The sequence below is a fragment of the Triturus cristatus genome, chromosome 4_1 (assembly GCF_964204655.1).
Source record: "Triturus cristatus chromosome 4_1, aTriCri1.1, whole genome shotgun sequence".
Classification (NCBI taxonomy): domain Eukaryota; kingdom Metazoa; phylum Chordata; class Amphibia; order Caudata; family Salamandridae; genus Triturus; species Triturus cristatus.
In genome coordinates, this window is record NC_140585.1 from 539,476,832 (window position 1) to 539,504,061 (window position 27,230).

At 42.8% G+C, this 27,230-nt stretch overlaps 1 protein-coding gene across 37 annotated transcripts in view; it reads left to right on the forward strand.

Annotated features, from left to right (window-relative positions):
* Positions 1 to 27,230, forward strand: part of PPFIBP1 (PPFIB scaffold protein 1) — a 1,024,139-nt gene that overhangs the window by 286,184 nt on the left and 710,725 nt on the right. For 20 of the 37 annotated variants that reach the window (XM_085652808.1, XM_085652812.1, XM_085652809.1 and 17 more), the window contains exons 4-7: positions 7,271 to 7,357; positions 7,441 to 7,554; positions 9,300 to 9,431; positions 24,109 to 24,210. In XM_085652808.1, coding sequence (XP_085508934.1) covers positions 7,271 to 7,357; positions 7,441 to 7,554; positions 9,300 to 9,431; positions 24,109 to 24,210 — 435 coding nt within the window. The remainder of the gene's footprint in view (positions 1 to 7,270; positions 7,358 to 7,440; positions 7,555 to 9,299; positions 9,432 to 24,108; positions 24,211 to 27,230) is intronic. The other 17 variants (XM_085652838.1, XM_085652839.1, XM_085652841.1 and 14 more) reach the window with 1 other exon arrangement.

Here is a 27,230-nt window from a genome sequence, read left to right on the forward strand (position 1 = left end):
GAAACGCAAAGTCAAAGCCTGGTCTACAGAGTTGCCACTCCTCTGCCAGCCGACGCAGCAGCCACCCAGGAAGATCACCCTGTCCTCCTGAAAGCCAGATCTGTTCCCCCACCAAGTGATAGGGGACCAAGAACAACTGGAGCTGTGCAGGACGAATACCCAGGGTACCAGACTGCTTGCATACAAGAGAAGCGCATCAGAGTCCAGGCGGGACGCCAATGACTCCAAGACAAAGCAGTCTTTAAGGGACGTCGGCACCGCAGCGACCGATTTCCAGAGTTGTCCTGCTGTCCTGATTTCTCAGCCTCAACCGGAGAGACCGACGACCGCCAGGCTCCAGGACGCACAGAGACCAGTCGACCTTTCTACTCTGAACCCGAGTGCCCCATCCCGGGTACCAATGAACCGACTACGTTCCCTTTGTTCCCAGGACCCTTGTGGCCTGAGCCCCCCCCCCCCTTCTTTGGAGCTCCTGGACTTGTCCCCAAGTCCCCCTCTGCAGCTTGTTTCTAGGTGGCCCCCTTTCATTCTACTGGTGTATTTCGCTCAGCTACCAACCCAACCAGCACGTCTACAACCGGGCACCCCTGGGCAGTTAACGAGTGACTGCTGGTGGTGCTTTGGACCTTGAGCTCCTACAACACGAAGTCCCGAAGGAGACCTCCAGAAACTGAATGCAAATAACTGTATGGTATACATCTATTTTCTCCCATAGGAAAGTATTGTGCGTAAAGACTCATTTAAGTGAACATTTTACTTGCCTGCTAAAATTGATATTTTAAAAAGTACTTACTTGATACAAAGTTCTTGGTATCAAAATGTATATAAAACTATTACTTATTTTTCTAAATTGGTCTCGGATTTATTCTTATGTGTGCGTCTCATTTGCCTTTGTGTGTCAACAAATGCTTTGCACTACCCTCTGATATGCCTAACAGCTCGCCCTCACTACCACAAAAGAGCATTTGGGTTCTTATTTGTGCCTCTGTAACCCAATTCGGGTTTGCCTGGGCTCTTTAAACAGTGGAACTCTTTTTGTTACAGTGGAACTCTTTTTGTTCCACTATATAAAGAGCCTGCTTCCCACATCCCCTTTTTAGATAGGCAACATGTGAGAATATAGGGGCATAGCAACTTTTTCATTATGTAAATACCAACTTGACATGTGGGTAGTGGTAGAAGTAGGTATTATTGTGAAGAGCATGTTTGGGAGTGCGACTAATTAATATTCTCTGTGCACATATCACCTACACAGATTGATTCCTTATTGATTGCAGAGCTGTTTTGCCTAATGTGCATCGGTCTTCCTCTCAATTTAGATGCTGTCTTAAAGGGTTGCTTAAATAAAATGTCGAACAGTCTGGGCTGGCAGGGAATGGGGGGGGGGATTGGAAAAATAAAGCAACAACAAAAAAACACTTACCTTTTTCCGTGGCCGACATCTGTCGTTCCTTCTCTCCCTGGCAAGTCCGGAACAAGGAAGCACCCGGGCTCCCCTAACCCAATCACAACGCTGCAATGCAATGCAGTGTTATGATCGGTTCCCCTAAACTAATGTGATTGGTCTGAGCGCCGTGGTTCGGTGCTCAGATGGGGACTGGGTGCCTGGGCATGTTCCCCACCAGGCTGTGTAATGCAGTCTAGTGGGCAACATGTTAAGTGTGTATGACGCTTTGGCCACGCCAAGACGGGCGGCCAAGCATTCATGTGCACTCCTCCCAGGCTCCGACCCCAGTCAAGCCCCGCCCTAACCCAGCTCCGTAGCACAAAAAAATAAAATGATAATAAAGAAGTTATCATTTTATTTTTATTTTCTTCAACCCTCAGAGCTGTGGAGCGACGCTCCTCTGCCTTAGTGGAAGAGCCGCCTCCTGGTCCCTGACCTTGTGCCTATGAAGACTTTGCATAAATATTGATTTTGGGATGAAAACATTGACACATGTCCCCACCTAAGCACTGTGCCCTATCACCTATGTTTGATTATGTAGCACCTTGTGTTGATTCATGCTGTGATTTTATTTATAGTATACTTATGCTCTACTATACTCTATTACTTTACTTTCATCCCAGTTTTTCTCTTTCAGCTTGATTGCTACAGTTCTGTAATTGTCATTCAACAAATTCAACTTCTGCATAATGTAATATTTGCCATTCCAGGTGATTGCTTTTGACTTTTTACTACAACAAACTCAACCGTGAACCTGAACAGGTTGCTCTTGATAAGAGCAATTTATAACGTGACTATGTTTTTAGTGCATTGGCCTACACAGCATTTTACATGACTTATTAATGAAAGTCAATCCATTCAGTACATCTACGTGAATAACATCTGATGTAGGCACGTGCCACCCGTTATTTGTAGTAGGATTCGTATAGTAGATCGAAAACATTTCAGTGGTTAAAAGTATATATTCAACACGAGTGCCGTGTATCTGCAGGAATATTGCAGATGTCTCTCGTACCAAATGTTTTTTTTTGTATCTGCACGGAAAAGCTTCAGCGTGATCACCTTTTAATGATTACTTGTTTTCATTCTACTGTGGTTTGAGTACTCCATACCACCAACAGTCGAGACAGAGAGGATGACCAACCGTCAGTAAATTTCACGGGCCGTCCGGTATTTGACCCTTTCACGGAAGCCTTTTGTCCATAATTCTGGACATTGAAGTAGGCAAGAAGCCTCAGGGTTCTGTAACTCTCCCTATAGGGGCCAGCTCGCACTCCTGCTGTGGACTCAAGGGCCTGGCGCAGCCCATCAGCCCATTATCATTCTGTTTGCTACCCGATAATCACCTTCAGAATGATAATGGGCCTCTCTGGGCAGGGCGGGGGTGGGGGGAGAACTTGTGTTTCATTTTGACACTTCTTACAGGGTCAGAGGGACAGACTTCAGATGCCTTGTGTGCTACCATTTCTGTAGACAAAAAAGGTCAGTTTAACTTTGGGGATTATTGTATCTGTCTGAGAGATCTGAGATTTGTCTTGTCTCAGTTTTGACTCCTCGTATAGTAGCGCAGAGGGATAGTCTGCCTCCAGGGAAGCACAATCTGTAACATTCAGATCAAAGAACTGTTTATTATGTAGACAGCTAAGTGAGTTACTGTTTTTGTCACGGGGACCTTTTGTTAATTGCAGTTCATAAGATACAATCCTAATATAACCAGGGCCACTGAAATTGTGGCAGGAGAGGGCAAAATTATGCAGTAGGGTTGAGTAAATTATGCGGCAAGCAAAGACATATTAGTGCAGCATAATGTGCCATACTTCGTAATAGTATTACTTCATTATTTTGTCATTTTAAAATTTGGTAACACTTTCTTGCCATTGGCTGCACCTCATTAGTACTAATTCAAATTTTAATTAAGTGATCGGTCTTTTAAAAAACAAAAACCATTACACCAATGACATTTAAATAGTACTACTGCATACTTATACAAACACGTAAAATTCTTAGTAAAAAAATTTACACGGTTGGTCTATAACAGACTTCTATACATCAATTATTTGAAATTTCGTTTAAAATGTAGATTTAAGAGTTCTTGTCTTTATAGCTGTCTATTGCGATCTACACGGAGTTTCAGTCAATTTCCTTTAAATATCTATTTAAAAGTTTCACCCCCATACATACTAGAGGGATTGAGGCCCCGTCAAGCCAGATGATTACGGCTTCTCTGCATGTTCGTATGTTCATACTGTTCAATAGTGCTTTTATTAGTGACTTCCGTTCTTTTAGTAACTTCGGGCATACACAAAAAATATGTTGAATCGATTTGTATCCACAAAGTCTACATTCTTGGTTGTCACTTTTATCCTTCCATGCTGGGATCAAATCTTTTGTTTCCCACATGCCAAGACGCAGCCTCATAAATTGATGTTTTAGTGTAGGCGAGAAATAGGCTGATAAATATTCCTGTGGCTTCAATTTTCCATATGAACTGATAACCGTCCAGGCGTGCCGTCTTAGCAGTAAGGTATTCTCATCCATAGAATGAGACAAGAGTTTTATTGTAGCATTAATAATTTGTTAAAAGCCTTTTTCCCTATGCTGAGATTCCAGATGTCTTGCGCAGACGGATCCTCTATCACCTGGTTTAAGAAGCTACCCCAGGATCCATGCATCCTTTTTTCTTTTTGTCTGTCTATTTCTTTTCAGCATAGTTGGTCTATGGACCCGCTTTCAGAGGCACGTAACCTCCAGCATAATTTAATGAAGGCGCCTTTGCTCCGAAATTCCTGATTTTGTAAGCCAAACTCTAGCCGCACCTGGGCAGGCGATGCACATTGTTGGATATGAAAAACCTTTATAGACTTTTGTTTGTATTTTGTTCAAAGCAGGGATGTCACAGCCTTTCATTATTTCAGTGCCATAGGTTACTGTTGGCATTAACTGTGCCTGCATGACCGTTAATAGGTTACCGTATGATGGACAGCTTAATTATTAGTACTAGTTTAACACCCAAATATAGCAATAAGCAACAGAAAGGTGACCAGTACAGCTCTGCAAAGGGGCTTTTCACCACACAGTAAAACATGCCACTCCATTTTTAGCAACATTTGAACTAGAAACAGCATTTTTTGGTTAAAATCTGCAGAATATGGGCAGATGATGGATTATGTGGCAAATGCAGCAAATCTTGATAATTATGCAAAAGTCGACAGGGATGTGCGGCCCTGAATATAGCACAGTGAGCTACAACCCAAAATCAAATCACAGCATGGAAACTGCGAAGGTGCGGGTTTACAGCCTTATTGTTTTTCTCTAATCTTTCATTATTCTAAGGTTGATAAATAGGAATCTTTTGGATATTAATAATTACTTATTAGTGTAAACAACCCCAAAAACTAGGTTTTATGTTGTAAATCCCAAGTTTGTATTTCGCCAGACCAAGCATTCTTAACATTTAATGCCTACCAGTATAAATGCCATGTGGCTCCTACACCTTATAGTCCTCATTGCTTTAAGCAGGGCCACTGGAATTATGCATCCAGGGAGATCCAAATTATGCTGCAAGGTTAAGTAAATTATGCAGCAAGAAACGGCAAATTATGTGGCGTAATGCTGCACATTTTGTAATCCTATTACTTAATTATTTTGTCTTTTCTAAACTTGTTAACTGTCTGAGCATAGGTAGCACCTCATTAGTACCCGTTTAACGTCCAAATATAGCAATAAGCAACAGAAAGGTGACCAGTCACCCTTTGCAAGGAGCCTCCCACTGTACAGAAAAATGTGTTGCTGTGTTTTTAGTAACGTTTGAATCATATGTGCTAAAATCTGCTGAATATGCAGCAGATGATGGATTATGTGACAAATGAAACACATCTATAATTGTGTGAAAATCCTAGCAGCCAGACAATTGAATAATTCCAGTGGCTCTGGTCTCAAGTAACATTTCCTATACATTGGCTTACACACATACAAACCCTTGTGTCTGTATAATGTTTGTGTGATTTAACACAGTGCAGCGCCTTACTCTACATACTTGGAAAGAGTAGCAGTGTAAAAGAAATTAACTGCACATGAGAGCGGTTGTATGTAGAGATGAGGGGCACCATTGGAGGACGTTACTGATTGAATCCTTGGAGAAGGAGATCTTGCGGGAGGGTGGGCAACAACAAATATCCTCACCCCATCTGGCACCAGCACTACAGCCAGCCCTGTCAAGGGCGTAGCTATAATTCCTGCAGCCTGTGGAGTGCCCTAGGCCCGGAGGTAAAAGAACTTCAGCAGCTGAATATGGCACGGCTGGTTGGAAGGCATAGTCTATGAATGGAGCTATTTAATTTTATTAGAATCAGTGTTTCGATAAAGTTTTTATTTCAACATTTCCAGTTAATGGAAAACGAAGAGCACAAGTAGATGCCTACATAACATGACTGATGTGCTCTAATCCCAGAATCTTCCAGTGCAACACTGTAAACTGCCAGACAGATGCTTCAGGCTGGACCTTGGCTGGATTTCTTTTGTTCCTTGAAAAATTTCCTTTTCTTAACAAACTGTGATTTTCTGCCTGTATGTATGTAATTTCAGTAGCGCAACCCCACCCAAAAGGCAGCGGAGCACTGTACAAGGTCCAAGACAAAATGTACGTCTGGAGGCCTGTGCCAAATCTTTGAGGAATATATTTCCTAACATTTCACACTGCACAGTAGGTGAAGTTACTGTGTTGTGTGAAAGGGACAGAGTAGTGTAGCACTATATTTGCGAAGATATGGTGTATTGGAATTGGGATTGAAAGGTCTGACATGCGAGTAACAATGTGAACCCTAACATAATCTCTCTGTTCACTCCCTATTCAACCTCTGCATCTCTCGGTTCTCTTTTCTTTATCAGCTTCCCTCCTCTCCCCAACCTAGCCATTCGTCCCTTCTTCTCTACCCCCACATGCTTTCTCTTGGTTCCCCCTACTTTGCCTTTTATGTGCCCCTTTAACGTTTTCTTTCTGTCACCCTCACCATCTTTCTGTATCTTTTTTTTGTCTTTTCTCTGCTCCATGTTCTTCTGTTGTTGACTTTTCTGTTTTCACCATCTGTTCTTTCTCTCACCCGGCAGGCTCTTGCTTGCTTTCCTCTTCTCACTGTTCACTCACTGATCCAACCTTCTGTAAGTCTATGCTCAGCAATAGAGCAAAGCTTCCGGCACTATTATTCATGGTACAGGGCAGAATTGTGCAATCTGCCTCTTATGTCGGCTGTCAAATTCTGCTTGGAGTAAGTATGTTTTCTAGTTTTTTCATCTTTAAATCTGTCCAGCCATTTGTGAATGTTTGCGCAATACTCCACTTGTAATTCAAACTAAAGAACATACATCTATTTTGGCTTGTACTTCTGTCAGATGTCTATTTTATAATCACTCAACGTCCTCAGATGTGTCTCTAAAAATGACCTTTTGTCCCGAAATTTGACTCCTCGACCAGAAATTTTACTGTCACAGCCCAGAATGTGCCTTCTTGCCATGTGGTCACTCTAGAAATTCAGCGCAAGGCAGGTGCAGGAGAAATCAGGCGCTATAAGAAGCTGCCCGTTCTGATGTTACTGTTGTGGGTCTGCGGAAAGAGTCACCCGCAGTGGTGTTGCAAACCGATAATTTCTGTAGTTCTGCCTCAGGGCTGAGATCATAGTTTCTTTTTATAGCCTGTGACACACCGTGGAAAATGGTGTGTGTTCAAATGCCCAAAATGCCGCTTTTCTTACTTTCCATACTAGAGAACCTGAGTCTTCTGAAAGTTCCCCTTTTCGCTTACGCAGCTGCCACTTTCTTGTTTTTCAGACGAACGGACACATTTCTGGGAATGGCGATATGTACCAAGAAAGGCTGCTGCGTTTGGAGAACGACAAGGAATCGCTCGTGCTGCAGGTGGGTGTTCCTGCACGCCTCAGTGTGGTTTTCTGCAGCAGGCTTCACCTGAAGTAACCCCCTCCCCCACTCATCTCTTCCAGGTTAGTGTTCTGACGGACCAAGTGGAGGCCCAAGGCGAGAAGATCCGAGACCTGGAGTTCTGTCTCGAAGAGCACCGCGAGAAGCTGAATGCCACAGAAGAGATGCTCCAGCAGGTACTGTTGCAGGAGGGGCGGGGTAAAGGGACAGTGTACGCTTTCTACTCCTGGGTGCGAGGCTCTCGGCAGAATAGGGATCCCGCAGGACCTAGGCTGCCTTTCTGCTTGTTTCTTCATTTAAAAAAGAACAACTTGTGGACTCGTCTCGGATAAAGCAGGAACCCGTGCGTCTATTCTGAAAGCCTTTCTGAAAGGCGTCTTCGGACTTGAGACTTAATTGGCACATATTAAACTTACACAAACCAAACTGTTTCTTGTAAAATTGATATCCACTGCAGTTGTGATTGCGTCAGTGAACGTAGTTCCTCTGTTTGTAATGCTCCTTTTCTTTCGGTCATTCGGATATTTGCTTTTTTCTTTCTTAATTTCAACATGTTTTTTTTATTTTTATACAAGAATACATTAGCAATTCTGTTACAGGGTCAGCATAGTTTGTAAATCGTAGTTTATACATCAGTGTTTTGGGACATTGCGTCCCGTTTGTTTAGCTAAACCTCCCAAATCGATAAAGAAAAGAAAGGCAGTCAGAAAAAGGGAGAAGAAAGGGGAAGAGGTGGTGGGAGACAGGAAAGGAGTTACATTCATTATACATTACATCTGAGATTCTGTGGAGGTGTTGGCACACATGCAGATCGGTGTTGGTAAGCCTCCCCCTTGCATTCAAGGGAGACGACATTGGTTGAAACCCGTTAAACGCAACCAGTTTGCCATCTCAACCATCACTGACTCTAATACACAAACCCACACTAGAGACAAAGACATCCTAAAGACCTTTCAAGAGTTCTACCACAAACTTTCCAAAAAGGATCAGAACATCAATATGGTAGAGTGTACAAAATACCTCGATAGACTCGGGTTACCGCAACTAAGTACCGAGGATACACTTAGGCTAGGTCAAGAAATTAACCACTCAGAAATTGAGATGGCAGTCAAATTATTGAAAGAAAATAAAGCCCCTGGATCGTACAGGTTTACAGCCTCCTTCTACAAGACCTTCTTAAACCAGTTGATACCAACCTTGAAACAAGTTTTTAATAGCTCAGCAGCTAGTGGGACAGTATCACAAACTATGTCTGAAGCTAACATAACAGTCCTCCCAAAGGAGGGGGAAAGACCACCTGTCACCGAAAAACTACAGACCCATATCCCTTATTAACGTGGACTGCAAAATATATGCTAAGGCAGTCAGACTCAACTCCGCTCTCCCCAGACTAATAAGCAACTCCCAGGTTAGTTTCCTACATACTCTTATGTCTAATGACAACACCCTGCTTCTCTGCCACATATTAGAGCATGCTTTTTTCTTTCTAATGCTCAAATTCTCCTTCTTAATTTGTGAGTTTGGAGTGGAGGGGATTCAGCCTTGTTTCAATGGGCTATTAGTGTGTTCTGCTAATCTGGTGGAAGCCATCAGGTGGCAACAGCACAAGGTGGATAGCAGAGTCTGGGAGCAATGGGTGGCTTACGTCTTGCCTGTGTAAGCCTTAAATAAATGCCTGCCACTGCAAAGTGTTCAGATCTTAATATCCGAGGGCTAGGCTCATTTTAAAAGGCCCACCTGATCTGGTTTAAAAGCTTCTTAAAAATGGATGACCAAAAACTCGGGGTGTTACTGTTTATTACTCTTTTGCTCTGAGGCCAAAGAGCTCAGACAGCAAAACACATTGTAAACCTGTGATGTGTTAGTTTAAACCAATGGGAGTGTTCTTCAAAATGAATGATTCATCTCTTTCCTCTGCTAGGAACTTTTAAGTAGAACATCCCTCGAAACTCAGAAATTGGATCTAATGGCTGAAATTTCCAACTTGAAGCTAAAGCTGACTGCTGTAGAAAAGGACAGATTTGACTACGAGGATCGATTTAGAGACACGGAGGTAAGTTATTTTGATGTTCTTTAAGTCTCTTTTCTTTAGCCTGTATCTTCCATCTAGTGCCATCTCCAAAGACGTTGTCATGAGTATGACCTCAAACAACATTACTGGCTATAAATATGAAAGCCATTATGACCGTAACTTGCTTATCCTGAACCCTCTTCTGGTGATGAATCCATTCCTTCGAGCTAGGAGTTCACACAAATAAAACTTGTGCAGCAGTAAAAGCTTACACGTCTTTGATGTGAGGCACTTCATTTCCTTTATCTTGTTGCCTGTCACTCATACCAGTTTCTGTTTCTTTTGTCAATTACCGACATGCAGCAATGTCCTCTTTCTTATTCAAGCTTTTGGCACTTCATACCAGACTGCTATGTTTCCTAGTTTAAAGTCCATTTTGAGTGGCAAGGTCCATGATAAAATGAAGGTGCTTCAGAAAATCCATCCTTTTATGCTCCGTACCTCAGACTATTAAAGGGGACGTGGTCCACCTGCTCTTGTAAGTCGTTCCACCACCCCAGTCTCAGAATGCAACATTACATAAGAGTGCCCAGACGCCTTCTGAACATCTGGCAGCGTCATTTCTGATCTGTCATGTCCCCCATCTATCATTCGAGGAGAGTAAGATTATGCAGTATATACACATACCCAATACTGTTTTGTTATTCTGATGACCAAGTGTTAAATATAGTCGTTGTGCAGTGGCTGGAACATGTGGATAATTGGAAAGAATGGTAAACAGTTGTGTGGAATATTGAGTATATATAAGCTGCCCTGTTTTCATCGTTTATTTTTTGTGGATTTCAGTGGGTATTTTTAGCTGCCTAACCCTCAAAATAGACCGCAACTGTGTTTTCCCAGCGTTTACAAAGCCTGGTTTTTAAGTGATTGTTACAAAGCACATATTTGATTTAAAGGAGAAGTAAGGTAGGGTATTTCATTTCTTCCCATTGGCAGACTGTCCAGTGGACCTATATTTGTTTTAAGCATAAGTTTGTATATTTCACTCTCACTGACCTCTCTTTACCCTCTCTCACACTGTGTCAGGACTCTGTCAGGTTTACAGGACCATACACTAATTTAAAAAGTAAGAATGCTATATTCACATGTTTCAATAAGCAACTTCCTGGATCCAGTGGGGTTATTCACCTACTGCTTACTGAATAATATGACATTGTAGGGTTGGCTAACCCTGCCAACAGCGCAGTACCTTTTGAAATGTTTAAAATTGTAAATTTTATAAGATTAATTTATAGCCCTTCATTCTAGCACACATAAAACTTGATGCATTAAGCATGCTCGCCTCTGCTTTTATGTACTCTTTGCCTGACTACATTAAAGTGGTACTGCTGTTGTGTGGACATTCATAGCTGCCAAATGTCCCTGTGACAAATGTCTCACTTTGTCAGTCATCCTGGTGGATGGTAGGGGTCTGCTTATGGATAGGAGTTTGGCAGCACTCAAAGCATTCTACGGGAGACTAGGCTCCCGACCTCTTGACCCCATAAAAAAAGATTTATCACGCAAAGACAATATCAGCTATGACGTATGGGGCAGGGGTCTGGGGGATGATCCCCGTGTATACCCTCCAGCCAATCGAAAATTATTTTTTTAAGTCACTAACCTCCCTCCCGCAATCCTATTCAAATTACGTTACTCACTTGGAACTGGGTCTTCCATATATCACTGACTCAATTCGTATGCCCCTCTTTTTGTTGTGGCTCTCAATTTGGCATAGGTGTTCAGTCCCCCTTAATAAAAGAATTATTAGCAATTTGCAAAAATTGGAGAACCACACTGAGTAGATGGCTAAATTATGTTGAGCGGGAACTTAGTGCCTTAGGTCTGCTAAACCTTTTTAATGACCCTGGTTTGTGCAAGAAATTTCCTAGGCACATATTGGTTGAGGTTTTTAAGTTGAGGGCCCAACATGATCACAGAGAGAGGAATTACCGAGCACAGGTGGTACGGATCTATCAACTGACCCCGCCACTGGTAGAGAGCGAGTTCTCTTATCTAGCAGAGTTCTCGTTCTCAGCCCATCAGTTCATTCTGATGAGATTCCGTTTGAATCTGATTCCTTTGATGTTGGGGTATCCGGCCAGAAGATTCAAACACTCGATTTGCCCATGTGCCCCAGCGATTCTAAGTCACCTCAAAACGATCTACATCCGCTACTCTTTTGTAGCGTGTACGCACAGGAAAGAAAGAAATGTATCATCCCTATTTTGCAGAGGAACCATTTTCGGCAATGTCGGGTTGCTCTGTATTACTTAAAATCATTACCTAACCCAATAGTTTGTTTTTCTGTGGCATCCTTTCTGTGGGCGTGCGTACAGAAGAGGAACCGTGTGACTTGGGGACGAAGTTTGGGGCCCTTTTTTCCCTCAGTGGCTCTTAACTCAATTATCAATTTTTAATCCAATGTATTTTGCACGAGTTTGACCATGTAGTACTTGGGGGCCAATACTCACGAACCTGATAAGGCTGGTCTGACTTAATATGAAGTTCATTTTTATGTGATTTTATATTGTGGTTTAATGTATTGTTATGCACTTTGATGACCTTTTGTAAAAAGATCGAATAAAGTTTTATGAATGAAGTCAGTCATGACCTTTTACCAGACATCACATTGTATTTTAGAACTTGAAATTTTGTTATAATTGTAACCATGGGCTCATAAACCCCAGGGGTAAACTGTGGTTGGTAAAAAGCCAAGATTAGGTGAAGATATCACACATAATAGAACACCTTGCAGCTATGAATTTTATTGGTATATGGGAGGTCTTGTGTCATGTTTTCATCACTATTCCGACAGCACTCTTTTCACAGGTACCTGTCACTACACCTTGCATTGATGGTTTAACGCCTGGGTTGTTTGGCAGATGTCTTGCTATCAAGACTGACTTGTTAGGAAAGGGGGCTGATCTATCAAAGGATTTTTACCCATTCTGTGTCTGTGGCTAAATGCGATAGCAAATATTGGCCAATATTCTTAAGATCAAGCCATTTCACCAATCAGTGAAAATTAAAACTTCCAGAAGATTGGATATTATTTTGATTTTCACAGATACTCTACAGTGTATAAAATAATTAGATCCGGCCTTAACCATGCTTCTAAACCCAGCACCTTTTATCCAAACACACAAAACAGGAGGACACAAAAGAAAGAAAACAATATTTTAGTGACATACCTAAACAACAAAACTTAAGCAGAATAATCTTAGACCGACCTTTCATGCTCCTACCTACTATAACAAAATTGTATTGTGTTGGTCCCTTCAGAAAGGTTTTATCCAAAACCATTCAAGATAGGAAAACATCAACAAAATTACATCAAGAATGAACAGAAGATTGAGTTTTGAATATTTTCATTGGTCAATCACGTGGTAATGTTTAAACAATATAAACCATCATTGTATGCTTAGTTCCGCACTCCAATAAATACACTTATGATTGTGAGGAACATAAAATACAAGAGTTCATTGTGTTATCCAGAATTAACTTGAAGCCTATTTCAAAAGTTGACAACTTGAAGCCAGTTTCAATTAAAGCCCGATGCATTTCGGGACCAGAGTGTCCCTTCCTCAGGGGCAACCTATTATCAAATGTACTTAGGTTACTACTAATATTATTTTACAAACGGTGAGTTCTTTTAGTTCACAATGCAGGTGAAATACAAAAACCATGTCGTACAAAATATGTAGAAAATGTAAGAGGGCTAATCAGTAGGGAGAGAGTTAATTAAAAGATCACCAAAGAAGTGTTTGTGGTTGAAAATGTGTCAAGAAATTAACCAGGTGCATAACTGAAAAACAATGTGTAGTGTAATCAACATCAGGTGCAGGTCCATAAGGAGAATCAAAAGTACAGTGTGGGAGTAAGCATTATGCAAAAAACGGCTCACCATATCACAGGTAATCGGTATGTATGGTGAAATACGCGAAGAACCCAGTCTAGCTGCAAGAAAACCAAAGTATGTACAAAACTGACAAAAAAAATCACAAATAACATGGGGCAATATCCTTGCGCTGACGGCTCACCTGAAGTTTACTAAAGATGACACGAAATATCAGCAGCCTTGATGGCGGTAATTTGTAGGGTTACAAACTGGAGCCTGTAGATTTAAGCAAACCCGATGTAAAAAGCTGAAAGCCTAATGAATGAATCTGCGTAAAGCCCGACAAAGGATGATGAAAAACTCAGAGTACAATCTTCTGATCGAGTGCTGCAAAGTAGCTTCTAGATGTAGGGAGTTCAAAATTCATAGTGTACGCAAGGGCCATGAACGGAGAATTTAAACAAAGTGCTAACGGAACACGGAAGTGATGAACGTCACATGTTTCTACTTCAAAACATGTGACGTTCATCATCCTTTGTCGGGCTTTACGCAGATTCATTCATTAGGCTTTCAGCTTTTTACATCGGGTTTGCTTAAATCTACAGGCTCCGGTTTGTAACCCTACAAATTACCGCCATCAAGGCTTGCTGATATTTCGTGTCATCTTTAGTAAACTTCAGGTGAGCCGTCAGCTCAAGGATATTGCCCCATGTTATTTGTGAATTTTTTTTTTGTCCGTTTTTTACATACTTTGGTTTTCTTGCAGCTAGACTGGGTTCTTCGCGTATTTCACCATACATAATCGATTACCTGTGATATGGTGAGTCGTTTTTGCATAATGCTTACTGCCACACAGTACTTTTGATTTTCCTTATGGGCCTGCACCTGATGTTGATTACACTACACATATTGTTTTTCGGTTATCCACCTGGTTAATTTCTTGACACATTTTCAACCACAAACACTTCTTTGGTGATCTTTTAATTAACTCTCTTCCTACTGATTAGCCCTCTTACATTTTCTACATATTTTGTACGACATGGTTTTTGTATTTCACCTGCATTGTTGAGCTAAAAGAACTCACAGTTTGTAAAATAATATTAGTAGTAACCTAAGTACATTTGTTAATAGGTTGCCCCTGAGGAAGGGACACTCTGGTCCCGAAATGCATCGGGCTTCAATTGAAACTGGCTTCAAGTTGTCAACTTTAGAAATTGGCTTCAAGAATGCCTGGTGGAGGAGGACACGGAGGTTATGTGGGTTTAAAATCCGGACGTTTATAGCAGTGTCATTGAATGGTGTTCTTGAAATTGCTACGAATGTAAACGTTCACCGATATATTACGGTCTGAGCGTAAAAAAGGCATTGGTGTGGTTCAAACTCATCCCACAGTCCCCACATCCTGGAGAAGCATGCAGCTGACTGGTCCAGAGAGATGTCTTTGGCATCTGGGCCTAAATCCAATATGCGCGCTTTGAAAATCACTCTGCCTACCGTGAGGGGAACGGTTGCTTCGTAGTGCCCTGGATCTTTTCCCTGCCTCGCCTGTAGCTGAGTCTCAACGGCCGTGAGGGGAACGGCACCTGCCTGCTGGCAGCCACGAACTACAACCCCCAGAAGGCCTAGCGCCATCAGCACATCACGAACAGCTAAGGGGAATCCCTCATAAGGGCGGGACGCAGAACGCAGCGCGGGACGCGCGCGGGCAGCGCCCGGGCCAAGCCCGGGCCAAGGGCGGGCCCGTCCTTGCCCGTCATCGCCAGTTGGAGCCAGGGCAGGGCCACCCCCCTTAATTTGTATGTTCTTGGACTCTGCCCTTCCACTAGGACTGCTGACTAAGGTACTCTTTTATTTTCTGTTGCCTTTCATTGTGGGAGCATTTTACACTCCTTTGTTCCCTTCTTCTTTTTGTTGACATTATTTCCAACTTTCTTCACGCTGTGTGGGCATCGCCTCATAGAGGGGCGCTTTTCTTCTTCGGTCGAAATCTCTGCTGGAATAAAACAGGGGTTGAGGGCTGAGGGCTGCGAGCAAGAGGGCTGGGACTCATTTTTTTTTTGTTTTTTTTTTTTCAAGAGCCCCAGGAACCCGTGCCCGCTCCATCTGGGCTGCTCTCCCTCTTTACCCACCCCCGTCCCCAAAGACCGGGTGAGCAAACACCGGCTTACCTCGTACTCTGTGGGACCCCCGAGCAAACCTGTTATTGCCACCTTGGATTCCTTGAGGTCGTTTAACGCAATTTTGCCCGCGTCTCGCGGAACCCGCAGCTCGGATTCCGCTGAGTAGAGGGGCACCTTCCTCATTGGCCTAAAGCTGCTCTTGGGGTAAAACAGGGGCTGAGGGCTGCGAGCAAGTGGGCTGTGACTCCATTCTCTAGGAGTCCCAGGCACCCGTGCCCGTTCCATCTGGGCTGTTCTCCCTCTTCATCCCAGATCTCTTATTTTAAACTATTTTAAATTGTTTGATTGTAAGTTATAGTATTATTGTTCATTTAGCTGTTTTCTAGATCCCACATGATGTCTTTGCGTTCAGGGAAGGGTAGACAGGTTACTGTAAAAACGAACAATGGGAAAGCTACTGGAACTTTAGACGATTTTATAACTCGGGCAACTGTTATCTTGGAAAAAGAAATAACCCTTACCGAAAAGCGCCTGTCCTTAGATCTAATAACAGGCAAACGCTCTTCCCTGGGAGATATTGCCTTTAAAATCACACCCAATAAGGCACCCACTCCCGAGAAAAATCCAGAGACTGTAGACAGCAACCTAGAGGCCAGTCCAAATCTAGTGGCACTTTTTGACTCCCAGATAATTATGACGGTAGACCCAGGGGATTCCCAAATTGAAGCATCTATACCCACTCTTATACCTATTTCATCAGGTACTATGGGGGATAACGCCTTAGACGGCAACTTGAGCAGTAATAGGCCCATCCATATACAAGATCACGTAGTAGATTGTGAGCGGGAAGCAAACAATCTGAACAAACGTAAAAGAGGGGGAAACCATAGAAAAGGAACTAGAAATAAGTTAGCGAAGCCAGCACCATCTAAAGTCCCGACAAATCTAACCAAACAAAAGGGCACCCACCCAGTTGACGCGGGACAGAAAATTTTCTCATTTAACACCAATAATAATGATCGTCTCTTGGGGGTAATTGAGAAATCGGTTCAGATGCTTTTGCTGCCTGTTTTAGAGAAAATTCAAACTGTTAAACTAAAACTAGACCAATTGGAACATCTTATCTCTCTTAACGCTAACTCCCTTGAAACTCTAGTAACTAAAAATAATTCACCTGAGGCGGGGGGTACTAATAACCATAATAAAAACAGTATCGCCAATAATAGTAATCCAAAGAAAGGGGGAGAGAATAAAAATGCCAGCAAACCATCCGAAACACCTATACCTGTCGACCCTAAGGCTGCATCGGTCCCCTTAGTACGAACAAAACCTGTTCTTTTAGCTCGTACCAAACCTGCAGTGGCGGGCATTGTGGGGCCCCCTAACCAAAATATGGGCAGCACAGTATTAACATCAGAAGTTCCTACTTCCAAACAGGGAACTACCCAAGGGTTAAAACAAACACCTTTGCAGGGGCCTACAGGATATAATGATAACGAGAGAGTACACAAAAGGAAACCACCACCTATAAATTTGCCCCCAGATTCAGTTCCTTTTATGGCAATACTCACAGGAGTACCCCCAGTTTTGTTTAATAAAATGGAATCGAACCAGGAATTAAAGAACAAAGTAATATACTGGCTCAATAATAACAGACCACTCCCTCCTGAATCTAAAACCAAAATACTCAGCGTACGCAGAGTCCCCTGGGTGGGCCCAAGTGATAAGGACCTAGAGGGGGACTGTATCCTGATCAACTTCAGTGATACTTGGGTAAAAGACATCATCTGTGGCAAACCAAGATTTGCTAGAGCCGGGGATATTCAATGTATAGGCCTAGAATATTTTTATCCAAACTTGTATTTTCCTCCCGCGACTTTGCTTTATAAAAACACTGGGCAGACATTAAACAGTGAAACACACCCAGGGTGGGCCCATAGAAATAGAGCCGATTGGCCAATCCAAAACTACTGGGGCCCTCGGCAACAGTGTGACGGTTTCTTTAGGGGATTAATTCATAACAATAACAACTCCTTGCAAACCCGGCATAATGACTTAAGACCACAATTCCAAGGGGAAGACTATCTAGGACGGTTTCCTAGTAATATCCCGCTAAGAAACCGTTTTGATGCACTTGCAGGGATGGAAGAGATAGACTGACTACCATTGAATTCTCCCGGCGACACTAATGCCCTGATATCAGGAGAGCCGAGCCAGAGAGAGAAGGGTGAAAGCTGTGATGATAACCCACGGGAAATTGTTTTTGTTGATGACGATTGTACATTCAACCCCCAAGTCCCTGAGGCTGGCAATACTAAAGAAAGCGAATCAAGTCCAATCATCTTAAGGCACAATCCGGAAGTACTAACTGAATTAGGTAGACAAAACCAAAGTGCGGTAAGGATGCGCCTTATTTCCTGGAATATTGCTGGGCTCGCCTCAAGATTGGAGGACGAGGCTTGGCTAGATTCTGTGGGAAACTATGACATCCTGTGCTTTCAGGAAACTTGGAGCCGTTCCGCTCAGAACATTGAGGGCTTTCAAGCCTTCAATACCCTTGCGATACCCTCACAAGCGGGTAGGGCAAAAGGGGGCCTAATGATGGCAACATCTTTAAAATTATGCAAACTTGTAATATCTAAGATAGTTGACTCCCCATGGTTTCAAGTGTTAATGTTGGTCAATTTGTTTCCTGAACCATTGCTGCTGATTAATTGGTACTACAATATCTTTGACAATAAAGAGACAAGCGTAATGTTGAACCTGGAGGAGGTTATAGCCAGGGCACGCCTCGAGCAACCCCTATTATTTGTCATCTGGGTGGGAGATTTTAACTGCTCATTATGCACCCATGGGGACTCGAAGGCGTGTGGTTTAAGTGACTCCTATGACCAACCCTTGTTACACTTCAAACACACACCCCAGGGGGACGCTCTAAACAACATCATTATTTTAAATGATCTATGTATAGTGGAACCCTGGGTTGGTCCAAATTCTGCTCCAATACCGACGTTTCAGGGCAGTAGAGGTATGATGAGTTTTATTGATTTTGTAATTGTCTCTAGTGGACACCTCCATCAGGTTGACAAGCTGGAAGTAATTGCTAATGCTGCTAGTGACCACAATCCCCTAAACTTATCCTTGCTTTGTCCCGTCAAACCTAAACATTCTGTTTGGGAGCAACCTGTAAAGTATAGTAGGAACAAAGGTATTACACTTAAATGGGGTAAAATAGACGCGGTAGGTCTTGAGGCTGAGATCCTAAATAGATTTAGCTCTGAGTACGAGGCATGCTTAACAACAACAACCACACCTGAAAAGGTTATAGGGAATTTTGAATCTTTATGTGGGTATGTAGCCGAACGTCTCACAAAACCGAATGGTAAAAGCAAAATGCTTGGTCCTAGATGGTTTGATGCTGCATGCTCGGCAACACACAGATCTCTGAAAGCAGCATTAAAACAAAAACCCAGGGACATAGAAGCGGTTAGAGCATCTAGACTGGCATATAAAGAAGCCATAAGAACAAGGAAGCTGGACTTAAAAAACCAAGCTTGGGAAGATTTAGAGAAGGCCTCGGAATTGAAGGACAGCAGGCTCTTTTGGGAAGTTGTTAATCGCCCCCTTTTTACAGGTAATGGCAAGGATAACATTGTGATGCAGATTGCATGTGAAACATGGGAATCACACTTTGGGAAGATTTTTAATCCACATGGCACTTTACCCAATGAACCATCACCAGGAGACATTAGGGATTTGGTGGTCTCTCAGTCTTCCTTGTCCCTGAGTGCATCGTTCACTTTACAGGAAGTGGAAGATGCTCTGTCGAAAGGCACACCATTAAAAGCACCTGGCCCTGATCTAGTGCCTTTGGACTTTTTTAAACATAATATTAAGGTTTGGGCCCCCTTGTTATTAAATGTTTTTAGAGCAGTCGTTATTAGCCGTATTCCGGCATCATGGAAGGAGGCAGTAGTGGTGCCAATTTTCAAGAAGGGCGATAGATCAGATCCCCGATGCTATCGCCCGATCTCACTAATTGATGCATCGTGTAAGATACTGGGTAGGGTCATTTTAGCTAGATTGGAAACTTGGGCAGATTCGGTGGGCCTCATTGTGGACACCCAATATGGGTTCAGGAAAGGTAAAGGTACTGTAGAACAGTGCCTGAACCTGGCCCTCATCATAGGCAAATACATGAAGGCAAGGAAATCCTCCATCCACCTTGCCTTCATGGACCTTTCAAGTGCATTTGACACTGTGTGTCGGAGCAAGTTGTGGCAAATGATGGAGGTCATGGGTTTCGAGGAACCCTTGGTCACCTTGCTCCGTAGACTTCATGAATCAACCACCGTAGCCATAAGGTTTGGGCCAGGGGGTGAGAAAACTAAGTCTATCCTCTCAACTGAGGGCGTCCGACAAGGATGCATCTTAGCCCCTTTTCTATTTCTTGTGTACACCAATGGCCTGGAAAAATACCTGTTGGATAACTGTCATGACTTTCCAAAGGTCAACGGCAGGAGCATTCCAATGCTCTCTTACGCCGACGACACGGCACTTATGACACTCACAGGAAACAGTATGCAGCACTGTCTTGATGCCTTCCACAAATTCATGTTGGACCTAGACCTTAAGGTAAACTTTGCCAAATCTTTTGCCATGGTCTGTGGCCCAAAGGGCACAAAAACTAGAAAGTTTGTAGTTAACAACTTTACTATTGAAAAGGTTGAAAACTTTAATTATTTGGGTAACCTTTTTAACAACAAACTAAGTTGGGCCCCTCTAATGCAGACCCGAGTCCAAAGTGCTAGTCGCTCTATAGAGAGTTTGTTCCGTTTCTGTGGCAAACTAGGACAAAAACCTGTCATACATTTAAAAACTTTGTATAAAGCTAAATGCTTGTCGGTGGCTACTTATGGGGCAGGAGTTTGGGGGATCGAAAGCCCTGACTCACTACAGATTATGGAGAATACATTTTTAAAGCGTGTATTGGCTACTCCATCAGGCTCCTCAAACAGATTTGTTCACAATGAAATAGGTCTAAGTTATGTGAGTGACACCATTCGCCTTTCTCCTTTATTGTTATGGGGCAAAATATGGCAATCAAAGGACTTACAGCTTACCAGAGATATCGTCCGGGATTGTTTAAGATTGGCAAACATGAAACAGATCCCCTGGCTATCATATGTTGATGAAATGTTTCATAAGTTAGGCCTGGGTGATATTTTTGACAACCCCGAAAACATACAGGGAAACATCAAAGCTGTAATTAAAACAACCTATTGGAAATCACCGTTTGTGAATTCCCTGGTTAGCCCTTATGCTCCTAAGGCTACTTTGTTGCACCAGTTTTATTTATCCTTTACAAACAATGTGCAATGGCGATTCTACCTGACAAGGTTTAGGTTACACACCCTGCATTTTCTCTTTGCGTTCCCTAAACAGGGGGGTTGGTGTGAGAGACTGCCCCCCTGTCCTTGTAATGACAAAGATACCCAAAGCACGATGCATATTGTTCTTTTCTGTCCTCTATATAAGGACCCGAGAATTAGGTTTATTAAGCCGATCCTTAAAGAAAAGCAACCATGCCATTATGAAGAGGGCTATGATTATTTACTATCTCTATCTTCACCTGGTGTTTGCTGTGCAATGCTAAATTTTATAAGGGTGTCACTTCTGATTAGGAAACGTTACGGCTAAATCTGGCACCATGAAGCCGACTTTTGATTAACTATATTGTATATTATTGCATCGTGATTTTCTGATTTTTTTATCTGTTTTAATCGGCATTTTAATGTATGCCCTGGCATGAAGTACCAATGAAATCATTTAATTGATTGGAAGTAATAGCTTTGGGGTTTTATTTGTGATTATTTTTTAGCTAATGAACTCTAACAGTTTAGTGTTATAATTGTAAGAATGCTCTTTAAAATTGATTCTGAAATAATGTTTGTAAATGAAACTGTTTGACTTTTATGATTCCTTTGCTTTGAATCGAATAAAGTTTTGGAAACGAAACGAAACAAACGGCTTCAAGTTAATTCTGGATAACGCAATGAACTCTTGTATTTTATGTTCCTCACAATCATAAATGTATTTATTGGAGTGCTGAATTAAGCATACAATGATTGTTTATATTGTTTAAACATTACCACGTGATTGACCAATGAAAATATTCAAAACCAATCTTCTGTTTATTCTTGATGTAATTTTGTTGATGTTTTCCTATCTTGAATGGTTTTGGATAAAACCTATTGAACTGTGCAGAGTACTAGCAGGTTTTCCTGCTACATTATTGTTTGATTTCTCTTTTCATCCTGTATGCCAGAGGATGTAGTACCGTGGCACCTAGATGTACATATTTCTCTCATAGTTCTGACTGAACATTATATTGTGCTTAACAGGTGTGCACCTTGCTATTTTTTATACTGGTCCCTTCAGAAAGACATAAAATGATTCATTCTCTCTTGCCTTCTTTTCCTTGGATGGCATTTTAATTTGTGGCTGTGCCGATATACATATGTTTACACGGATGAGGGCTGTTTCCTTTTTGGTAGAAGTTTATCATTTTATTATAAGTTTAAAATTATAACAGGATAGCCAGAGTATGTTGCAGTCCAGTTACTTAACTATTGGTAGCTTCTGTACTTGTAGTTTCGCACAAACTCTCTAAAAAAATCTAAGCAGACTGTGAATGCTGTCTCTTTAAGATTGCACACACTCTTATCACGGGGTGTGATACTGGGATTTCAAAGCAAAGCACTTGCCCACAAGACTCAAAGGAAGCAGCGAATGCTGTCTTTCTGGCTGTATCAACTCTTGTTATGGAGTGGGATAATGGAACTTCAAAACAAAGCATGCACCTACAAGATTCTAAGGCAGTTATCTTCAAACCATTCTGTATCAGGCTCCCCTTGAGTTAAAAATCCAAATTCGGTCCGGCCCCCACTGATGTTTTGAGGGAGTTTAAAATGTGATTTATTTTTAGAAGGCTAATAGGATATGAAGAAAGGAAATGTACTCCAAGAAATTGTGACAGCGTCATTCAGGTGTCCTTTCTGTACATTAAATAGTACTGTAAAGAATAAAGGAAAATAAAAAATATCCTACAGTCGGGTTTCCACGCCTGCCTCAGGACAACCAGCGCTGTCCCTGAAACTAATGTCCAGCTGTCCTGAAATTGTCAATTTTAGCTCGACTGATGCCCTTCGAGTGTCATTGTCATTCATTTCCTTCACCCAATATCCAACGTTCCATCGGCCACTTCCTAAGAAAAAAAAATACACAGTTCCCCACTCTGTCATTTTCTGTTCTTTATTGGTAAATCCCACAGAAGGCTTGTCAATTACTAGGGATATCTGATTTCCATATGACGACTGCAATATTAATTTCTAAGGGAAGGGTGAAAGACAGTTGGTAGCAGTATACAGCACCCAGTGGTTATGGGCATTACCAAAAGGTCTAGTCTCTGGGTTAACAATACACTCCTGTCACACTTGCCATCTTTAGGGCTTACGTGGAAAATACCAAAGCGCGTCTGTTATGGCTACTTAAACTTTCTAAATCAGGTGATGCTGATCAACAGAACTCCTATTCGCATCTAAAGTGGACTTGTTTAGCAGGTGCCCCACCAAAATTCCTTCCTCCAGCATGAATGGTTGTGAGCGGCTGTCTGTGCCTTTAAAGTTCGTTTGCCACATGCCATATTCTTTCTGATAAAATTAAAGCTCCTTCATCGTGTGTTTTAGCCAGCCACACCTTCGTACTCTTTAGTATGCGTTATTCATCATTACGTCAACAAACTCTCCTACCCACACTGCCGTGCTGTAGGCCGAAACATGCATGTGCAACACTTTTCTGTTGCTGTAGTAGAGCATGGAAGCTGGCACAGGTTCTATAAAAATATCTACGTAATAATTGCCACGCTGTTTTACAGCGTTGTCGTGTTTTCTACAGCACACTGTTTATCCTCTTGAATGTTTTTTAAATCCTCTCACCATTCATGCCCCATCACTTGGTCTCAAAATTGATCTAGAATGTATTTTTTTTTAACTTTAAAAAGGTGTGTGCTTTATAGATGCTGCTGTGCAGAAAGCCCTCTTTTGAGGTGATTTAAATATGTTAATATATTATGACACAAAAATAATAGAACAATCACGGCTAAATTATTGGATTCGTGATTCACTTCAGACGCGAGCACCCAACTAAAATCGGAGACTTCCCCGAGATGCTCTTTCCTGCTGCTCAGTGTAAAACCCCGTTGAGGAAGGACGGTTCGGTGTCTTGGGATCACTTTATTCAATGGAGCAGTCGTCAAGTGTTCTTGTGAAGGCAGTGCAGTCACTGAGAGGCTTGAAGAGCGTGTAAACCCCCCACAGATCGTCACCCGGATGCCCTGGCATCCATTGCTCAGTCACCCCTTCCTAAAATAAATCATGCGGTGATCAGACGGAATCACTTTTCTCAGAATGATAACCGCCCTTTCGAAAACAGACAGGAATGTATGTATAAACCTTGATGTATTTTAGAGGATGCCGTTTCCATAGCAGCCCACCTACCACAGACACTGACATCCTGGCGCAGCTCTCCGTATAAAATATGATGCGAGCGTTTGAAGATTGTGACTTCATTGTAACCTCCAGGCTGATGCTTGTCATTTCCTGTTTTTCCAATCCCCCCCTCCCTGTTTGCGTGCCCCTCATCTCTTTGCGTGCTCCAGTCCCTCCATAACTTAATAGCTGACCTCAGACAGCAGATGGAGAAGGTGGAAGTGGAACTTGCCTTGTTCCAAGAGAAGCGAGTGCAGTATGGGGATCAAGAGGTGACTTGCTGCCCGTGAATCTGCATGCCAGCCAATAATCCTTACAATGCCTCTCTCATGCTTGGAATTGGGTTTGTCTGGAATGCTGCATCTCGGAGTTTAATAAGACTAGCATGCAGTGGTTTTGTGTGCACAATTACTATGAGAAATTAAATTTCCCCCTCCTGTTTACAATGCGGCATGGACAGAAATTGTCTGTGCTCTTGTGGGTGTGTGTAAGCCCCGAGAGTGGTAGGTTTCCACGTAGTAGATCAGGTTTCGGAAGTCTCCTCCAGCTCCAGCTTCTTTGGCTCTTCTGTGTCATTCCAATATGTTAAGGTAAATACAATTGGCTGCAGAAATGTGTGCTTGGCAGGAAATCTGTCAGTTTGTATTTTTTTCCTTTCTGTGTATAATTTGAAGTCCTCCAATCTGTCTTCGAATCCAGTCTGTGCAGATAGACCTGCTGGAATTCTACGCGTGTTCCACCCATGGATGTTTCAGAAATTTACCTCTGGGAAAATGAATGGAACCAAAAACAAACAGCTGCTGATGGTGAGAGAGTGTAGCTGTACTGCACACTAGTACACGAACCCAAACTTAATTGTATGCGGCCAAAAGAGAGGGCAAAGGCCAACTCTTAAATGCAAAGCAGTACCAAAGTGTAGTAGGTGCATGCAAAGAAGCCACTGTACAATAATGCACATGCATAACAAATATGCAAGTATTTACTGCAAATGCTCCTGAATGCAACATTAAGGTTACAAGTGCTGAACAGTTGTTTTAGTGAGAAAAAGAGAGCTGGGTGGGATGCTTGTATTAATTTCAGCCACTGGTAATTTCTCTAGGCTGCTGTTGGACTTGGCCCTTTTTGGCTAAAGTTCCCTAAACTTTTTGCCTTCCCCCTAGACATTTTTTCTGACATGGTGTTGCCAACTTAGATGCTTTGGTCACTTTGCCACTGCTGATCAGTGTCAAAGTGCAAGTGCTCCCTGTATAAAGTGTAATGATAATTGGTTGTCCATAATTGGCATGTGTGTCTTACTAGTAAAGTGCACTATGTGTGCCGGTGCTGGTAACACAAATGCTACTAGTGGGCCTGCAGCACTAATTGTGCCACCCACATAAGTAGCCCTAAAAAGAGATCTCAGGCCTGCCACTGCAGTGCCTGTGCGCAGTTTGTTAAACTGCCTTGTTGTCTTGACAAGTACACCCATTTGCCAGGCCTTACCCGTCCCTTTTTATGCACATAAGACACCTCTATGGTAGGCCCAAGGTACCCCCCTGGGCAGGGTGCAGTGTATGTGAAAGGTAGGACATGTACTAAGGTGTGTACCATGTCCTGACAGTGAAATACTCTCCATTTCGTTTTTCACTGTTGCAAGGCCATCTTGCCCATAGGACAGAATGGGGGAGACTGTGTAATATGTTTCCAGCCTATCTTCCCATATGTTTAAGATGGAGAGGTGAAGTTTAGTGTGCCTGAACTTGCAATTTAGTAACACATCTTTTTGTGAAGGTGGTTTTTGAATTGTGTGTTTAGAAACCACTCTTTTAGAAGTGGCTTGTTTTTTGTTCTAACAATTGTGTGCGTCTCTACCTGGTTGTGGATTGACTGTCTGGATTTGAATGTGATGGGATCTGGGGAATGTCTTGACCCAGGGGAGGAGTAGGTGAGACAGCCACGGCTGACCTACATCTAGGGTGTAGAGGGGAGGAGTAGCCCCTGGGGGGGAAGAGGCCTGGCCTGCTGCTATAAACAAATGTCTCCATCTCCTGCTGAGTGATTGAGGACCCAGACCCCCACTATCAAAGGAATAAGGTGTCACTGGTAGGGAGACACCCAGAACTGGTTTGGACAGGGGTCTGTGCCCCCTGAACACAAAGACTTCAAAGACATTTAGGGGTATAACTATGAGAGCTGAAACCCCAGAACTTTAGACTGATCAAGACTGAAAAGGATTGAAACTACTTCGCGGTCAAGAGGAACCTCTGCCAAGGGAGAACAGCTGAAGAGAAGGACTGACCTTTGCTGTGTGTTGTGGGGCTGACCTGCAGTTTGCTGATTTAAATAAGGAGAGGCTAAGGGACTGTGCTGTGTCCCCCTGCTTGAAAAGACTTTGCTGAGTGCTGTGTCCTGAAGTAACGTGTCTCCAAGGGCCCGAGGAGAGCTGGCTCCCTGTTGTGGAAACTCAGGAACATAAGTTTCCAAGTGTGTCTCAGCGACGCTGTGTGAGTGTGCTTTGTGCAGCCTGAGACCTTCATGAGAATTGCCCCGTGACTGTGTGTACCGGAGCAGTCTTGTTCTCTGCTTCAATCGACAGCGTGACCAGAAGTGCTGCGATCGTCATTGCCATCTGCTCGGACCGGCATCCCCAGAGGAGCTGTGAGAAGTCACCGCCACCGGCCCAGGCCTGCCTTTGCCAAGAAGAGACCTCGAACCATCACCGTCGGGGGTCCGAGTTCCACTACCAAAGATCAACGAAGTCACACCGGAGGCCAAATCCCCGAGGAGAGTGAGATCGCACCCCCCCAGGTAATGCTCAACGAGCGTGCGTGTCACCGCCTGGGGCGGGGTGCGGGCTACGAGAGAAACTCTCTCGGCATTTCCCATCTTTGCAGCGCGAGCCTCCGCTCAAATCCGTATCGCGGCCCGTACGTGCAGTACCGGGGCCGGAGTGTGGAACCGCACTTTGTTTTCCATCACAACAGTGTTGGGGTACATCTACAAGGGCATTTGTTTCCCGTTATGCATTTCTTCCCGGATGCTGCTGCCTGTTCTATGTACCTCTGCTGATCCGAAGGTATGTCTTATACACAGTACCAATGGCAATTTGTTTTTGTTCATTTCATATGTAAAATGAAAAATAAAGTTCTTAAAAAAAATAAAATAAAACAATATATATTTATCGAAGTATATATGTAGGTGAAAACACTGCAGGATGCAAATGCATTAATATGACTGGTGCTAAGTTTGAAGAAATCACAGATGACTTCAAGGAGGCTGATGAGCCATAGCAAATAAACAGATACACTGACAA